General features: G+C 31.7%; 1 protein-coding gene across 1 annotated transcript; it reads right to left on the bottom strand.

Annotated features, from left to right (window-relative positions):
* Positions 1 to 726: 726 nt before the first annotated feature.
* LOC126830476 (serine/threonine-protein kinase PLK4-like) lies at positions 727 to 9,574 on the bottom strand. The gene is made up of 9 exons (XM_056102859.1): positions 9,569 to 9,574; positions 7,770 to 7,846; positions 7,539 to 7,575; positions 2,432 to 2,527; positions 2,245 to 2,340; positions 1,982 to 2,096; positions 1,520 to 1,632; positions 1,264 to 1,352; positions 727 to 970 (listed from the first exon to the last, which is right to left on the bottom strand). Exons 1-9 carry the CDS (start codon positions 9,572 to 9,574, stop codon positions 727 to 729), a joined length of 873 nt encoding a protein of 290 aa, XP_055958834.1.
* Positions 9,575 to 16,976: the final 7,402 nt, after the last annotated feature.

Here is a 16,976-nt window from a genome sequence, read left to right as displayed (position 1 = left end):
AACTCTGTAAATATTCATCTGATTTGTGACACTTTAATAAAATAAATTATTATTATTATTATAAACACCGGTGAATGACAGAACGTTGGCAACGTTTACATGCTTTTCATTCTTGATTCAAACCGGATTACTTATTTAATCCCTGGGTCTAATTGGCTAATCCTTATTAATCTAAGGAGATAATTTTAATGATATAATGCCTACCTGTAGTGAATCGGAATTGGTAGAAGTTTCGGTCTCTTTTACCATAAACGGGTGATAAGGTATATCTATATGAAAAAGACAGTTGATTAATTATATTAATTATAACAATTAAGTTTCATTACATTTAATCGGTCGATCATTGAAACTTAGACGAATAGTGGCCTCCTTATAGTTTAGGGGTTCCGTTATGTCGCCGACATAGAATGGATTATGGAATCCCCGATGTTCCCCTAACACTACCCTCTCCACGACCTCTCCTTTGAAAATACTATGAGCTACAATGACTAGGCTTAAAATTTATGTTCGTCGCCATCTTTTAAAGGCATTACTCAAGGGTCACCTCTTAATTCTATCGCCTTACTGTATCAGACAGATAATATACTTCATTGTTTTCTTTGTAATTTACAAAATGACGGAGTAATTTTTGATTACTCAAAATTCATGAAATTATAATGATACATTTTAAGAAGTTATCAAGTATTTGATAAATATCTGGTATTGAACAATACTCAAATAAATGGTTCAAAATATACCTTTTAAACTAATTCTCTCTTTAGGATTTTTCTGTAGTAGACAGCGTATCAAATCTCTTGCTTTCATAGATAAATGTTTGGGTATTTTGTATTCAGCAGCTACAACTTTAGTTAATGTTGATGTAATCGCGTCTGTGTCAAAGGGTGGTTTTCCTACCAAGAAAGTATATAGCATACATCCTAATGACCACACGTCTGCTTCTAAACTATGAGATGACCTGGTTATCACCTCCCTATAATATAAACAAAACTAAGTTGATATGATTTATAAGAATAATCTTTAAATATTAAAATTTGATATAATTCAAAAGAGCCTTTTTGAGAAACGATATAATTCTTAAAAATGAATAAACCAATTCAAATTGATACAGCCCATAAGAATTTTTTCTAAATTATATATAAGCCATAATAATTGTCTTTAGATTTGATAGTATTTACCTTTACAAACGCATGTCTTATTAGTGATTCCTGTATAATAAATAATTGTATCCATTTAAAGACTTAAAATAGATATAATGTTACTTACGGTGAAATGAAATTGGGTGTACCACACATTGTGTATCTCTTCTCTCCAACAACAGATAATTGAGTAGCCAAACCAAAATCAGCAATTTTCTAGAATGTAAAACAATGAAGTTTAGAAAATATTGCTAAACTTAATTTAATGATTGCTAATTATGCGATATTGTAACATGCCAGGTGCGCATACTCTTTATGGCACATCTTGAGAAGTCGCTTCTACACCCAGGAACAAAAATATAAATATTTTTAGACATTCTTACCAGTTGATGGTCTTTAGTTAGTAGAATATTAGACAATTTAAGATCTCTATGTAATATTCCATGAGAATGTAGATATAGTACTCCTTCTACTATTTGGTTCATGTAATCCTTGGCTAAAAACAGAGAACGAATAAAGTTAAAATTTATTCATCAAGTACTAAACAAGGGGGCAAAATGAATTTTTTTTAAAAAAATGGATTCAGATGTTCTTGAAAGAATACTAATGACATGCCTCGTGTACAACATCTATATCTTTTTGGATTTAAATTGTATCATTATGAACCAAGCCATCATTCAGACATGAATTTCAAAAGTCGACGCTAGTTAGTAAAATGTAACCGCCTTTGTTCAATTTTGAATCTCACGGAACTAATTTGAAATAAATAGCGGATTCATAAACATTGGACATTAAAGTAATATTCGTTATTCAATATGATGGACAAATTGACTATCAGCCTCTACCTTTGTTTTCTTGTAATATCATGCTTGATCGTTGTAAATATTTATACAATTCGCCATTTTCACATAGTTCCAGCACTAAATATACATAATCACTGTCTTCAAAGTAACTCTCGAGCTGAAATAAAAAAAATAACGAAACTAAAATATAAATTCATGTTATAACAATTATTTTTGCTTCTATTAATATGTACTATATTTGCATTAGTTATTGGTAAATAATACTACAATATCCATAATATATTCCAGTAAATCAATTTATTCACCTGTAGTATTGATGGATGTTTTAATCGAGAATGTATTTCTACTTCTTTACAAACTCTTTCTGTCATGCCATTCTGTTTCATCACCTTCTTATCTATCTACAAACAAAACAAACGTTTTACAACATTTATTCTTTAAAATATCTTTAAATTAGTGTAGATGAAACGCTATGTTATAATATGTTCTTACCATCTTGATAGCAACCACTTGTCCTGTTTCATTTCTCACTCCTCGGTAAACACTGGCAAAACCCCCATTTCCAAGTAAATTAAATATCTGATAATTCTGAAAAAAAAGAAAAAAGAAAATCAATATTTGTTAAATCTGTAGTAATTCTGATTAATGATTATGAAATATGATAGTTTCCTATTTCAATGAGATAAATAATTAATCTTTTTTAAAGTTATTAATAATTATATTGAATGATGGGTTTTCTAAATCCATCGCTAATCAAAAACGAAAACCGACTGTGGATTAAAGAGTTATTAAAATGTTAGAAAAATGTCTAAAATTGAAATCAAACAAAGTAGGTACCGCTAAACTGTCGACATTTTGTTTTGTGTTATTATCATTTAGAGTAAAAACTTTACTCTTGGTTTCCATGTTGGGTGAAAATGAAGATATATATTTGCCATACGGGTGGATTAGGAAATATATATCTCCGAGTCACGTGATCAATCATCCCTAATCACGCCAAGTTCAAAGTTAACCACCGCCACAGCGTACTCACGGACGCTAATGGTTTAAACAAATTCTGGTATCTGCGGTAAAATCTCGAGTACAAGAAAATCAGTATACAAGTGATTAACAAAATCAAACTAGTATTGTGGTTTAATTTGATATTGTAGTATTTTATAACATGCTGTGTTACTTTATGTGAGTAGTTAGCAGTCCCATAGAAAAACTTTCCTCTTCCCTTAATCACGTATTCAATCAAACAAAATATAATTAACGGAAAAGTTAGGATAAGACATGTATTTAGAAATACAATTGCGATTAGCGCCCTACTTGTCTATATAAATAGAAACTATCATTCAATTTCCAAATGCGATTATTCAATCTTCGAGGGACGTTTAAAAAAAAAATTAAAAAAAGATTGCTATACTGTCCATATAATTCATATTCTTGTATTTGATATTTTAAAAGAAATAGAAAACCTCGCAGTAATACTATCTAAAGACAATTTTAATGTAATTGAAAAATAAAAGAACGATTAATATGTGAGGTTACTGTCACAAGGATTTATGTTGACATGTAGCAACAGTCCACTGGCATCAAGTGTAAAATAAACATTATAGCAAAACATTATAAGTATTCTATCAACATTAAGAATGAGTGTTTGGACTAGAGTTTTCTTAATCTCCTTAAGCTAAAGATTGTTAATGCTGATCCAATGATGGTTAATGAAACATTTAATGTCCAGTAGAAAACAAAATGTATTGAATTAACAAAATATACACAAGTGTCAATAAAGATATACTAATTAATTTTGAAAAATAACTTCAATCACTTCCACAATAATCTAATTTCTCCTACAAGTTAACATTTAATCCTGCATATATCGTATCCGTTTTATGCAATATTGTTTAGTTTCGTAACTAAGAGTGTAAAAGAAAACAAGGATGCTGTTTAACACAAATGAAATAAAATGATACATTAATTTTATGAACACTGTTGGATTTAGTTGTTTACTGTGTAGCAAATAGGAAGCTTTATTTATAAAAAAGAGGCCAAATAATCTATGGATTATGACACATGTCCCGATTTCATACACCCGTTAATTACGGAAAAGTGCAGGTGCGTTTTGTGGTAAACGTTATGTTATATCGTTACAAAATAGAAACGTTCGTACATTATTTTGTTTTCCATAGTTTCATTAAGTGGACGGTGGACATACCTGGTCACTAAATTCATAATAATGAGTGGAGTTCATCCTGTTCTATATTGGTTGATTGATTAACTGATTGATTAATTGATAGGTGACCAAATTTCATCGACGGTTTCTCTGATCTTTTCCCGGTGCCGCAAATATGGGAATTTACTTTATTAACACTGTTTGAAGATAAGGCTTGGCATAAGATTTGGAGCACAATTCTTAATAAACGAAATCTTAAATCTCTCTTCTTTTGATAAAAGCAGCAAATGTTCTTTATTTTCTATGACATTATTTAGAAATTAGTAACATAAATGACATATTTACAAGGAACTTTATATGAGTTACCCTTGAACCCTAAAACGCTACGTTTGTCACGATAAGAGAAAGAAATGGGGTTTAACGTCTACTCGACACAAACTAGGTCATTTCGGGACTTACATAATATATATTATGGTTCCATTTTAATTCAATACTTTGCTTGCGCGTATGGGTCTTTATCAGTTGGAGGAAAACGGAGGACCCGGAGAAAATCCACGAGGTTGGTTGTCACGATAAGCAATTTTTGGCTTGCGATAATTAAGAAGCATTCTGAAATTTGAGATATTCTTCAACTGTTTGACAAAATATAAAGCCATTTGAATTGGAAATGTCTGCCAGGTGTTAGTGAATATTCATGATATTAAGACTTGGATATTGATTTCGGCAGATAGTATATTTGTCCGGTAAAGAAATCTCAGATCTTCAACATATCGGTGTTTGTTGTTGGGACGTTTTGCAAACCTATGTTCATTCTGCTCAAGTCCCTCGTCTCTGCAAAAAAACGCCAGGACGTTAAACCCCATTTCATTTCGTTTCATTTTTTAGGCGGAGGGATCGGCTAGCAAAACGATATGTCGATGCCATAGTTCTGAAAGGGCGTAAGTGTGACTTATGACCCAAACTAAATGCTGAAAGTGTAATCATTTTGCCTACTATCCCTGTCAAAGAAATTCCTCAAATGATCGGTCCATTACTGTTACAGTTTTTATTCGCCATAGTTTTATATTATTTCTAATGAAATGTAACAAAAAACATCAAAAAGACGTGTTTTCGCATTTAAATGACCTAGTAGACGTTAATCGCCCACTCTCTGATTTAATTAGGTTATTTACATATGAAGGAGTAATAAATAAGCAAAATTTTGTAAAAACATATATAAAAGAAAATTCTTGTATATCAAAATGTCACTTTAAAACACCGTGTTAAAATTCCCTGTCGTGAGAAGAGAGTGTGGGTAATCTCCCTTTGTCATAATAAAATCAAAACATGAGGTCCAGCTGATTGAGGTTTGGTATCATCAATGCAGATAGCAAAAAAAGCCCGTTTGCTTTATGTGGGAAAGCGAAATATTCGCCGAAAAAACCTGTGGATTATCTAGAAATCAAATACTTTCTATTTAAAATCTGTCCATAGGTTTAAACATTTCTAGTCTTTTGAAAGCGTTTTACGTTTAAAACCATATATATACTCTGTAGTTCATTAAAAGTTATCCGAACAGAGAAAGTAGAGCCTTGCAACACCACAGAACAAAACAGACTCATTTCCTACAGTGGCACAACTGCATACTAGCCCCACACAGATTCTAAACACACAATCCTGCTAAGCTCTACAAGCAGCTACAGACAAATAATCAAATATTTCAAATTTAATTAAGCTGTTTAAAACAAAACAATTTGTTTAGACATAATAAATGGAATTCATAATAAAATCCCTCCAGTGGCTCAACTGCATAAAGATTGTTCATATACTAGCCCCACACAGATTCTAAACACATAATCCTGCTAAGCTCTACAAGCAGCTACAGACAGATAATCAAATATTTCAAATTTAATTAAGCTGTTTAAATCAAAACAATTTGTTTAGACATAATAAATGGAATTTATAATAAAATCCCGTTGTCCAGAAGGTGGGAAGGGTGGATAGCCGAATGGTTAGCGCGTGCGCGTAAGGTCTGTCATTGAGTCAACTGGTGTGATTTCGATTCCCCGGTGGTACGTGACAAGAGTAGGTTCACCTGTCTAACCTCGTGGGTGCACAAGCGAATTATTGAAATAAAATTGAACCATTCTCTCTCCCTGTCCCCTCTCTTTCTCTCTCTCTCTCTCCCTCTCTCTCTTGTTGCACACAATGTTAGGACAGAATTATCCCACCCGAACGATTAGACACTGTTCCTAGTCACATCGTCGGCCCTGCACAACCGCCAAGGGGAAATCAATATGGGAACATCCCGAGGTACGTTCTCAGCCATCAACGGGATCAAGCCCAGGACCTCCTGGTTAGCGAGCCAGCGTCTTACTCACTGCAATTTAATTTCATTGCTTTTGATGCAATTGAAGTATTCTGTCCTTTTTTCATGATGATAGGGAGTATGTCTTATTATTGGGTAATATTTGGTAATATCGGGTAAATTGTCCTGCCTCGTGCAGGTTATCATTCAATTTACATAGTCTGCTGTCTGAAGAATTGGAAATTAAGCAGACATTTTTCTTTTTTTGTACAATTATTATATTTCATGTTCATAGAAAGGAAATTGTGTATATTACTGAGAGCTGAATGTGAATATAATTGAAAAGCGAAACTTATGTATAGAGCATTTATTTACAAATAAAAAAAGTAAAACTATAAATTATTATTTATCACAGAATGCTGATCACATGTAGCTAACTGTGTATGTACATAATATACAATTGTTTATCACAGAAAGGTGATCACAGATAGTTAAACAAATAGATATAAATAATATTATACAATTCTTTATCACAGAATGCTGATTACAGGTAGTTAAATAAATATATATAAATAATATATTATACAACTCTGTATCACAGAATGCTGATTACAGGTAGTTCAAGAAGTATAGATAAATAATATAAACAATCATCTATCACAGAATGCTGATTACAAGTAGTTAAATAAATATAAATAATATAATACAATACAATTCTTTATCACAGAAGGATTATCACAGAATGTTTATCACAGAATGTTTATTACAGAATGTATATCACAGAATGTATATCACAGAATGTAACACAAATAGTTAATTGAGATAGAAAGTTAAAGACATAATTAAGAACATACAGGAGTATCACATCATAACAGATCGTTGATTACAGAAAGATTATCACATAATATTCACCACAGACCGTTATTAATAGTTACAAAATAGTATCACATAAAGCTTATCACAGATATGAGATCACAGATATGAGATCACAGATATGAGATCACAGAAATTTAAGAAAAATAATTATCACAGATATAGATATTGTTAAATATATAGCACAGTTTCATGTCTTATTGGGAGAAATGACAAAATGATTCGGTTTTTTGAGAATGTTTTAGTTGTTCTAGAACAACTGGCAACGAAGCCAATTTCACTTTTACGTTGTCTGGCAGTGGTTCTGATTTCTTATATCTGAAATTAAAAGAAAAAGAAAATATAAATACAAATTCAAACCATCGCGTGGTATTGCGCTATTTATTTTATTTTAGAAATATGTTTATATTATTAAAATTTTCACTTCAAGTGAAGATTTGTTCAATTAGGTGACGACATAGAAAAAAGAAAACATTGCTTACTTTTTCATTAAACCAATCTGGTTGATGTACGTAACAGTCGTAACCGTTGGCTTGATACCAAGATGGCTGCCGTCTTCAAATTCAACCCATATATCACCATTGTCCAACTGAAAAAATATAAATATATTAATATATGTAATAATGACTATTTATTTCAATGAATATTTAGTGACAAATGAAATACACATTGTAAATCGGTATTCAATAAAAAAAAAAGACATATTACATGAATTGAAACGTTTTTATAAGAGAATATTTAATGATTTATAATTACCTGGGAGGCTAAACCTATAGTAGGAACTCTAATCTGTCTGATTACACGACTACAGGTATCTGTAGAGCAGCTGGATGAAGAACTGCTAGAGGTAGTTGAGGTTGTCATGATACTGATGTCAGCCGGATGGGAGGTGGGTAAAACTGGTTCTTCATTCACAATTATTCGAGATTCTGGTCTTCTAGTAAAAGAAAACAAATGAATATAAATAATATTGTTTCATTTGCTTCGTAAATAGAAAAACAAACCATTATCCTTTAAATGATTTATTGGATATAACAAATGGTCGTTATCTAGTTGGTTTAATATAAATGATTTTACTTACTTTCCAATAATAACAGGAAACAGTTCATTTTTATCAGTACACGAATTAGCTGTCGAATGTATAACCGCTTCAAACTGGATGCATTGTTGGTGATATTTTTCAGCCTGTTTAATAAGTTGTTGAATCTCATTACTAAATTGTTGTTGTATTCTAGGTGTTGATAAAGATAATATACTGCCTTGTTCATCATCTACCAGTTTCATCCCACTCCAATTACTGATAAACTTACGTCCTAAAAACATAATACAACACGTTTAAACACATTGATATGTTAGGACACGTAGAAATGACTTTTAAAATACTCTATAGAAACGCCGTATTCATTATATTTAAATACTAAAATATATATATCATTTAATATAAATTCAACAAAATTAAATAGTAGTTCTTACCTGAATAAAAATGAACTTCAAAGTTAGGACTAGGGTAATTTTCCATCAACATACACTTAGCTTCTTTATTGTACATTGTTACTTTTGGTGTTTTCGACTGAACTAGTGAAACAAATCTGAAACAATAAAATCAAGTTTAGATTTCATACATAAAAATTTGACGTTGTCAATAATATGTGTTGTAATCCTTGCTCTACCAATATCTTCTTATTACCTGATCACTTAATATTTTGTGGTAAAAGTGAAATGAATTGGAGTAAAAGATTCTACTTACTTTCTGGCATGATTATATTTCTTGTGGTAGCACTGTGGAAGGTTGTCTAACTGAAAAATCTTAGTTCGGTTGCTTTCATCACCGTGTATCTGTTGACGTAGATTGGTTATCGTTACCTATAAAGTCAATAATAAAAACGTTAATTATTACATCCACATTTGACCTGTGTCAAATCAGTTACAGAAGGTATTTTAAAATATAAAATTAATGAAACTTAGAAAAAAAATCAACTGAACAATCAATCGTTATTAATAAAGATTAAACTTGTAGAAACTAAACAGTGTAATAAAACTATAAACTTACGACATTGCCATCTTGAGAAACTGAAAATGTTTCTATGGTGTTCATAACGCCATTTTTAACTTTATGAAATTCTAGACAAACTATTCCGCATTCTGTTATTGACATCTGAAATATTTAAAAGACGATTATGTTATACTGTTTCAAGGTTGTATGCTGTTTGGAATATTAGTTTGTTTTTTGTACATACGATTTAAAATCATGATCAAAACTTTCATTTAAGAATTACGATATGTTAAAAAAAAATAATCACGAACGACTTACCGTCATACTTCGAACTCTCTGTGTGATGGGTTTGAGGCGAATAGTTGACAGCGGAGAAAGACCTTCATTTTCCTCACTTTCTGAATGAGAACTCATGCTACTGGTTACAGATGATATAGATTCTTTCCTGGAATAATATATTTTTTGTTTTCATTTATATGATTTCTACAGTTCATCCACTAAATTTAGATCATATCCTATTGTAACACATTGGAACAAGCGACGTGTATCGCTTTACGACCAACTTCTAAATGGTGCGTGTACATGTTAGAACAGCAGAACTTCTCAATTTCGTAATTATTGATGTATGACTTCAATATATCTACTATAATGTTAATAAATTTGGATTTGTGTTAGTGAATAAGCAGATGTTCGTTCATTTAATCAACACTTCTAATTAACACAAATGAACAGAGGTCGATATTCCCTTTCTGATATTATCATTATTAATATCTATATGTATGTTATTTTCCTAGCTACATATACATAAAACAAATGCTGGTTAATGAAATTGCCTGCTATTATGTATTGATTAGCAGCGTTCCTGTTACACTACTACAATTATATCTTGTCATAATTAATTTGTCACAGTTGGTACCAGCAACTGTGGAGTTCATTATACCTTCGATGACAATGTGGTGACATCCCAAACAAGATACTATGCTTCCTTGTCAAAATATCACCTGGTAACCTTAATTTAATTTCCCTGATGTTACTAAAATTGAAAAAAAATGTATTAAATATTTACCTTCGTATAACGGTAGGCGGTGTTGGTGGTGAAGCGATTCTCAAATGTGGTGGTGTGCAAGGTGATCTGTTGACAGGGGTACTATTAGTCATATTCATAGTTGGAAAAAATCTTTCATAACTGTTGTCATTGTTCACCATGCGATATGCAGAGTTGAGATTGAAATGTTGTGGTGGGGTGTGGAAGAAATCCATTTTCTTTCAGTCTGAAAATCAAAATAAAAGGCATGAAACCAAACAATATAAACCCCAGTCAAACATTACACCTCAACTATTGATATTTCCTTTAGATAAGCACGATTTCATATCCAATCTAATGATTTTTATAAAGAAATAAAGTAAGAAATAATATCTAAGACCAATGAAGATCAATGTTTACCTGTCTTTGTGGAAACTGGTATTATTATTAAGATATAGATGTTTACTGTTGTAGTACTGAATGTTCAAATGATGAATCTTCAACAGAAATCATGATATTTATATAGAAACACGGTTTGTTACAAACTGTAACACAAACAAAATGTCTTCTAATCCAAACAAATCAGCACGTTGAAGTATATTGTAGTCCACTCAACAAGTTTAATTCTTTAACTGATTTTAATGGGATAATTAATCCCATTGTTTCTTTTCAATGCCACTCATTGGATCTGGTTGTTCTATAAAACAAATAGGAGATTACGGAAGTTCGAAATTTCTGTTATGCAAATAGCAGTAAACATTTTAAGATATTAAAATTGTGATGAATAAAATGTAAAGAAGATTTTTTTTTTAAATTATTCTTAACCCATCAGTTTGGCATGTTTTCTCGCAAATTATATATTTTTATTGCGTGTATCTTTTAGAATTGATGCAATGTATTTTTTATTGTGAAACTTTAATGTTCATTATAATACACCTTACATTCGGTTCAATTGCGTTTCTTCCCAATTTTTTGCAAAGTTAAAATGCATAATCTTTTGTGTGCATTATTTTCGGTAAGGAAGGTAATAATTGTTTGGATCAAAGGTTAAATCATGTGCAGTAAAGATTATAATTACTTTAATTTCATTAAAGCATAGATCTCGTAGTTATTCTTAATCGCATAAAGAGATATACCGATGTTCAGTATAATACACCTTAGATTTGAATTAATTGCGTTTCTTCTCTATTTTTTGCATAGTTAAAATGTATAATGCGTTATATTCTATTGTGTGTATTATTTCGGTAAGGAACCAAATAATTTTTAAGATCAAAGGGTAAAATTATCTGCATTAAAGATTATAATTACTTTAATTTAATTAAAACATAAATCTCGTAGTCAATCTTAATCATGTAAAGAGATATACCGATAATGTCGGCGTCTATCTTACATATTTACATGCGGGATACTAACGATCGAACAATTTGTCCATTACACATAGATTACATACTGGTCAACCTTTTTTTATTCAGCTGGATTGGATTTAAGAGAGCCAGACATAAATTGCATTGAACTCCCCAGTATGGGGTAGTTTACGACAATGAGCGCGGTTTAGATACTAAAGATTTATTTCTTAATTAGATTAAACTGCTCATTTGATGAGAAGTCTGTGTGGGACGTTCAAAACTTCTTACTTTGTCCAGAATGACCATAATGAGTCAAATTATTGGGGATAAAGGCCGAATCATATTATTTGTCCCGTCTTCATTAGCCCATGGGTCGGAGCAGAACAGCAGGACGTTAAACACCATTTCATTTCATTACTTCTCATGCTAGCCACTGAGTATTCGTGAAGAAACTGATCTAAATACCCCAAAAGCCTAGAGATCCTTACTGCGTCATAAAACCATGTATGAATTATGCATTTTAATAAAATATTAAGAAATATCCGTGGGCGATGGATGTACTTTACTGTGCATATTTTAAATTCACTTTACTCGCATCAAGCAAATACAAAAGCCATAATGCAAAACATTATTTAAAACGGGATGGTACCGTGGTGGCATAGCCAATATTTAAAATTTAAAAAAAATGAAACATCAAAACACTGTCTATCACTGTCAGCAGGGATAAGATAATCTTGGACTATTAAATCCGTTAATCTCTAACCACTAAAGAAAGATAATCCATTCAAATTGATTAGGGAAGAAATGGTAAATATAATGGGTAAAGAATATAAGGACAGTGAAATCATTAAAGCAGTGAGAAATATTTCTTTGACGCCTGCCACATGTGGAGATTAAAGGTTTTAATTTCTTACTAGAATTAACTAAGATAATCCATTTGTCATTTGTTTTATAACAAATATCGGTTAAACGCTAGGAATCTAAAAAAAATATATTATAGTTTGAATTAAAATGTGTACTGTATGTTATTTTTTTTTCTAAGAAAGTTTACTTCTCCCATTTCATCTTTAACCGAATAGAAGTGCTACCAACTGTTAAAAAGTTTGATTTCGAATTTTGCGAATACTTCTCCTCTTGATTGACTGATATTGTTAACTAATTAATCAAACGTTTTTCCGCAAACTGTTAATATGTTTGGTTTCGAACACAACGACTAAACCACGATACCGATGATCCATATATAATAGATGATTTAAATCATAATAAAATGTATTGTACAGTGAATTAAACTTCCAAATGTTTGATTTTGAATAAAAGAGTCATCAATGTCCAAATGTTGAACCCAACAAACAAGGTGATTATCAAGCAATATTTGAATAGCTCTATTCTATATTATAACTATATACTTGTGACAAAACATGCAATTTATCACTAAATTAAATATTTCTCTTTTTTTTTCAAAAAATGCTTAAATGAAACTATTTCTCATTTTATACTTAAACATGCATTATGCAAGAGCAAAATCTGCTTATTACAAGTCTTTCTTTAGGCCTGAAATGTTATTTAAATTATCAATTAGACATTAATTAACTTATCCAGACCATAATAAACTCTCGATGTCATGGCTAGCCTTCGATGTTGGCTGGATTAGATTCCTATATGCCGCTAACGGCTATTGATAATTAAATCAATAAAAGTGGATAATCGAGACTATGCTGTTTATATTAATGATTTTAGTAAAGATGACCGAGACTATGCAAAAATTTCACCCGCTTCTTTCTCGGCTCATAGTGGATCAATTTGACTGAAATTTTCAGCAAATTACCTTTACACTATCTTGTTTTTAACTATTATAGCGAGAACTACCATCTCTTTATCTTATCTCCCATAATGTATCTTTAAATATATTCAATTTAGAAATAAATATTTCATGATTACAGTATAGTCATTCAGCTTGGAAGGGTTACCTTGGTTTTTATTCTGGGTTTATCGAAGTTCTACACTTAACCCGGATTTCACAAACCATTCTCAGACTTAAGTTAAGAATGTACTCAAAATTGTTCGCCATATTTTAGCTAAAATACAACCCGATATAAATGAAATGAAATGAAATGGGGTTTAACGCCCTACTGTTCTGCTCATATACTGGGCTAATGAAGACGGGTATACGCCACACAGTGTGCTATGAGGGAAGTTTTGCCCGGGCAGCGGCACTATTGCCTACTCTTATATCGAATTCCAACCGCCGGGCTATCTTTTACGTGCATTCCAATATATACACGGGCAACCCGTTATAAAACTATTGTTGATTTAATGCATCAAATACATCAATAAAACACTACATGCAAATTTATGTGTTTCCGGATCAAAGATATTTCTCGTAAACAGTGATTGAAAGTTGAGTAAATTCTTAACTTAGTCTGAGAATACTTTGTGAAAACCGGACACTAGCGCATAATAATATATCATATCAATAGAATTATTAAATCATTTTCTTTTCTGAAATATCTTATTCTATAAACTTTTGAAGAATTAAAAATTGTAGAAATATAAGTTATTTACACTGTAGATCTGTAGATACATGCATTAAAAGGTAGAGTAACATTAAGTGAGTAGGTTTCAGATCGATTAATTGGTCTAATCAACCATTGACGGCGATTAATCTAAGTGAGTAGTTGTTATGATTCTTTTATCATGGCAATAATAATAAACAAAAATAAAAAGTAAAAAGGACATAAAACATATTGAATAATGCGTCTTAATTTATAAGATTTACTAATTCTACACAATTCAAACAATATTAACTAGTTTTCTTAATTTACATTCCGAATTGAATACATTTAGGCTATTTAACTTGACTAAATTTCAAAGAAATATTCATATTCAAGTCATGTTGTCAAAACTGATTCGCTCGTCTTTAAATATTCATTCTTCTCTCCATACTAACTCTACCCTGACAATGGCAATGCTTGTTGACAACATTAGGTTGGTATGGTTATAACACTACTGATTGCTGTAAAGAAAATTAAGCTGTCATTCATAGATTAATTATAATGGGTTTAGAAACAATTAAATCAATGTTTGTTTAACAGTATAGGTTTTTATATAAATATAAACATTCCTAATTTGTTAGTTCATATTTCAATATACCTTTCAATTGGTAAGATGTCATTCTTAGTTATTCGTCTTCTCTGTACCTTATAGATCAACTGGTGATTTTCAATGTGTAATATTTGTATTACTACGCAGTGTTCAGTCATGTATGATTTATATGTCATTTTGAATGAACATGAGACTAATTGTTTTTAGAACCCATAAGGTACCGACATACCAGTTTTTCGGATGACTAGACTTCTGTGCTTTGTTATGGTGATGCATATGTTTCTATTAGTCCTAGTCTAAGGACCAACAACAAATATGATGCAGGTGAAGTCGTCTTCATTTTAAATAGGCTAGTACGTACCGTACAGTATCTTGTGGCACTTTTGGGGGTGGGGTGTTTTGGGGGTGTAATTTCGGTTTGACCACAGAACATTAGAACATGGAATATTTCTTTTTCTTAACGTTTTACTATTTATTTCCAGCTGAAGAATTATAATAATCTACACTGAATAGTTAAGATGGCATCCTTTAGTAGTCCTAGATTACATGTAGTTCAAGAAGAGGAAGAAGTCTTTGAAGCTTTGACTCAACTAGAGATATCACAGATCGAACAAGTTGAAACACCCAGAATAAGATTTGCTGAGGCTAACGTTCACTTGACGAGTTCGCCATTTGCCACACCAAAGAGAGTTCGTGACACACCCGTTAGACTTCAGAGTAACAGGTAAATATTGCTGTAATTTCTACAGAATCTACGCTCAAAGCCAGTTATCACTAAATGCATAGAAAGGGTATCTCAAATACATCTTAGATTTCAATGGAGGTTTTTGTGAACATTTAAGGAAAGACTTTAAATTTTGAAAAGGCAATTGTATTAATAACGCGTTTGTGTTTATCCGGGGGTACCAACTAGTTAGTGGTGTATAAATAAACAAAATGATATTTGTATTTGTTCGTTTTTAGTAAGACAATGGTAATTAAAATTGGGCTGTGTGTTTGAACAATATTTTTACCAGAAAGATGTCAATATTTATTTTCAGGAATGATGATTTGTTATTGAGTAATGTTGATGAAACACTGACCATTGAAGATAAAACAACTTCCCCATTAAATACTTACAGACTGAAACCTATATCAGAGAGGCTCCGTAGTACTTCAGTAAGTTTAGACTATTATAAAGGTTATAATATAATTCCAGTTCAATAGTTAATGAGATAGTCGTTTTGATAATGATAGGAAATTAAATGGGGTTAAAAGTCCTACTTTTCAGCACCAACCTGGGTAATGAAGACCCGCAGACGACATGCAGTGTGCAATGAGGGAGATTTTGCTGTTGCTTCTGCGCATAATTCCAACCGCCCAGGGTTGTTTTACGTACATGAGAACTCCGGTTTTAGTTCTACTTGAACGAATAGACGTCATTCCTTCACCACTGACAATTTTCGATCAACACCAGTATCGAAACCGAAACCACCTGGTTAGTGAGGCAGCGCTTTACGAACTGAACCACTGTGTCTCCTGTGTTGTCATCATGGTATTCTTGTCTTTTTTCAGCTGTCCATTACTGAATCAGGAACTGTTCGTCTAGAAATCTTCAAAAATAGGAACAATATCGACTCATTAGTTGAAACGTTCACGGTGTCTCAGGATGGAAGAGAGGTAAGCAGATTTGTATAACAATATTTATACCTAAAATTCGAAGAAAATGGCAATCTATGTAATGTGTTTTAGAGTATTCGGTAAGCTATTCCACACTACTTCCCGGTTACTGCATATTGTTCGACATTTGAAGGAGTAGGTCTAGATTTCTCTCACCTTTGATATGTTACTCTTCGGTGAGCGACTGGATAATCGCGACGATCACTTACGAGTGTATTTCGGCAATTATAGAAACTTACGGCAAACCACCTAAACAAACTGAAAGTTTGTATTTTTTTTCAAAAAGTGTCACAGCTTCAGATAACCGCACAGGACTATCTCTGGGACTCCTTTGAAACTATATAATCTAATCGCACACCAGCAACAAACTGGAATTTGTAATGGATGAATGTATTTCTCTTTCAGATTGTGGTGACGCGAGAAGGCACAGATGTAACCAATAACATGACCATATCTAATCACATGCGTAGAAGGGTCTACTCATGGGATAATTTACCAAGAAAACTTTACAAGAAATATGAATACACAAGAAGGTAATAGACAGATTAACCTAACTTTTAATTCTGGGAAAAGGTTTAATCTGGTAGTCCAAATC

This window comes from Patella vulgata, chromosome 8 (assembly GCF_932274485.2).
Source record: "Patella vulgata chromosome 8, xgPatVulg1.2, whole genome shotgun sequence".
In the NCBI taxonomy this organism is placed as follows: Eukaryota; Metazoa; Mollusca; class Gastropoda; family Patellidae; genus Patella; species Patella vulgata.
The sequence above is the reverse complement of the archived record's forward strand: the minus strand, read 5'-3'. Positions and strand labels throughout refer to the sequence as shown.

Excerpts from the sequence above, each read along its gene's own strand:
- LOC126830476 (XM_056102859.1), bottom strand. Across the intron at positions 7,576-7,769 it reads CCAACGGTTACGACTGTTAC|ATATAAGAAATCAGAACCAC; the intron begins GTACATCAACCA and ends TTTTAATTTCAG. Across the intron at positions 1,633-1,981 it reads GATATTACAAGAAAACAAAG|CCAAGGATTACATGAACCAA; the intron begins GTAGAGGCTGAT and ends CTCTGTTTTTAG.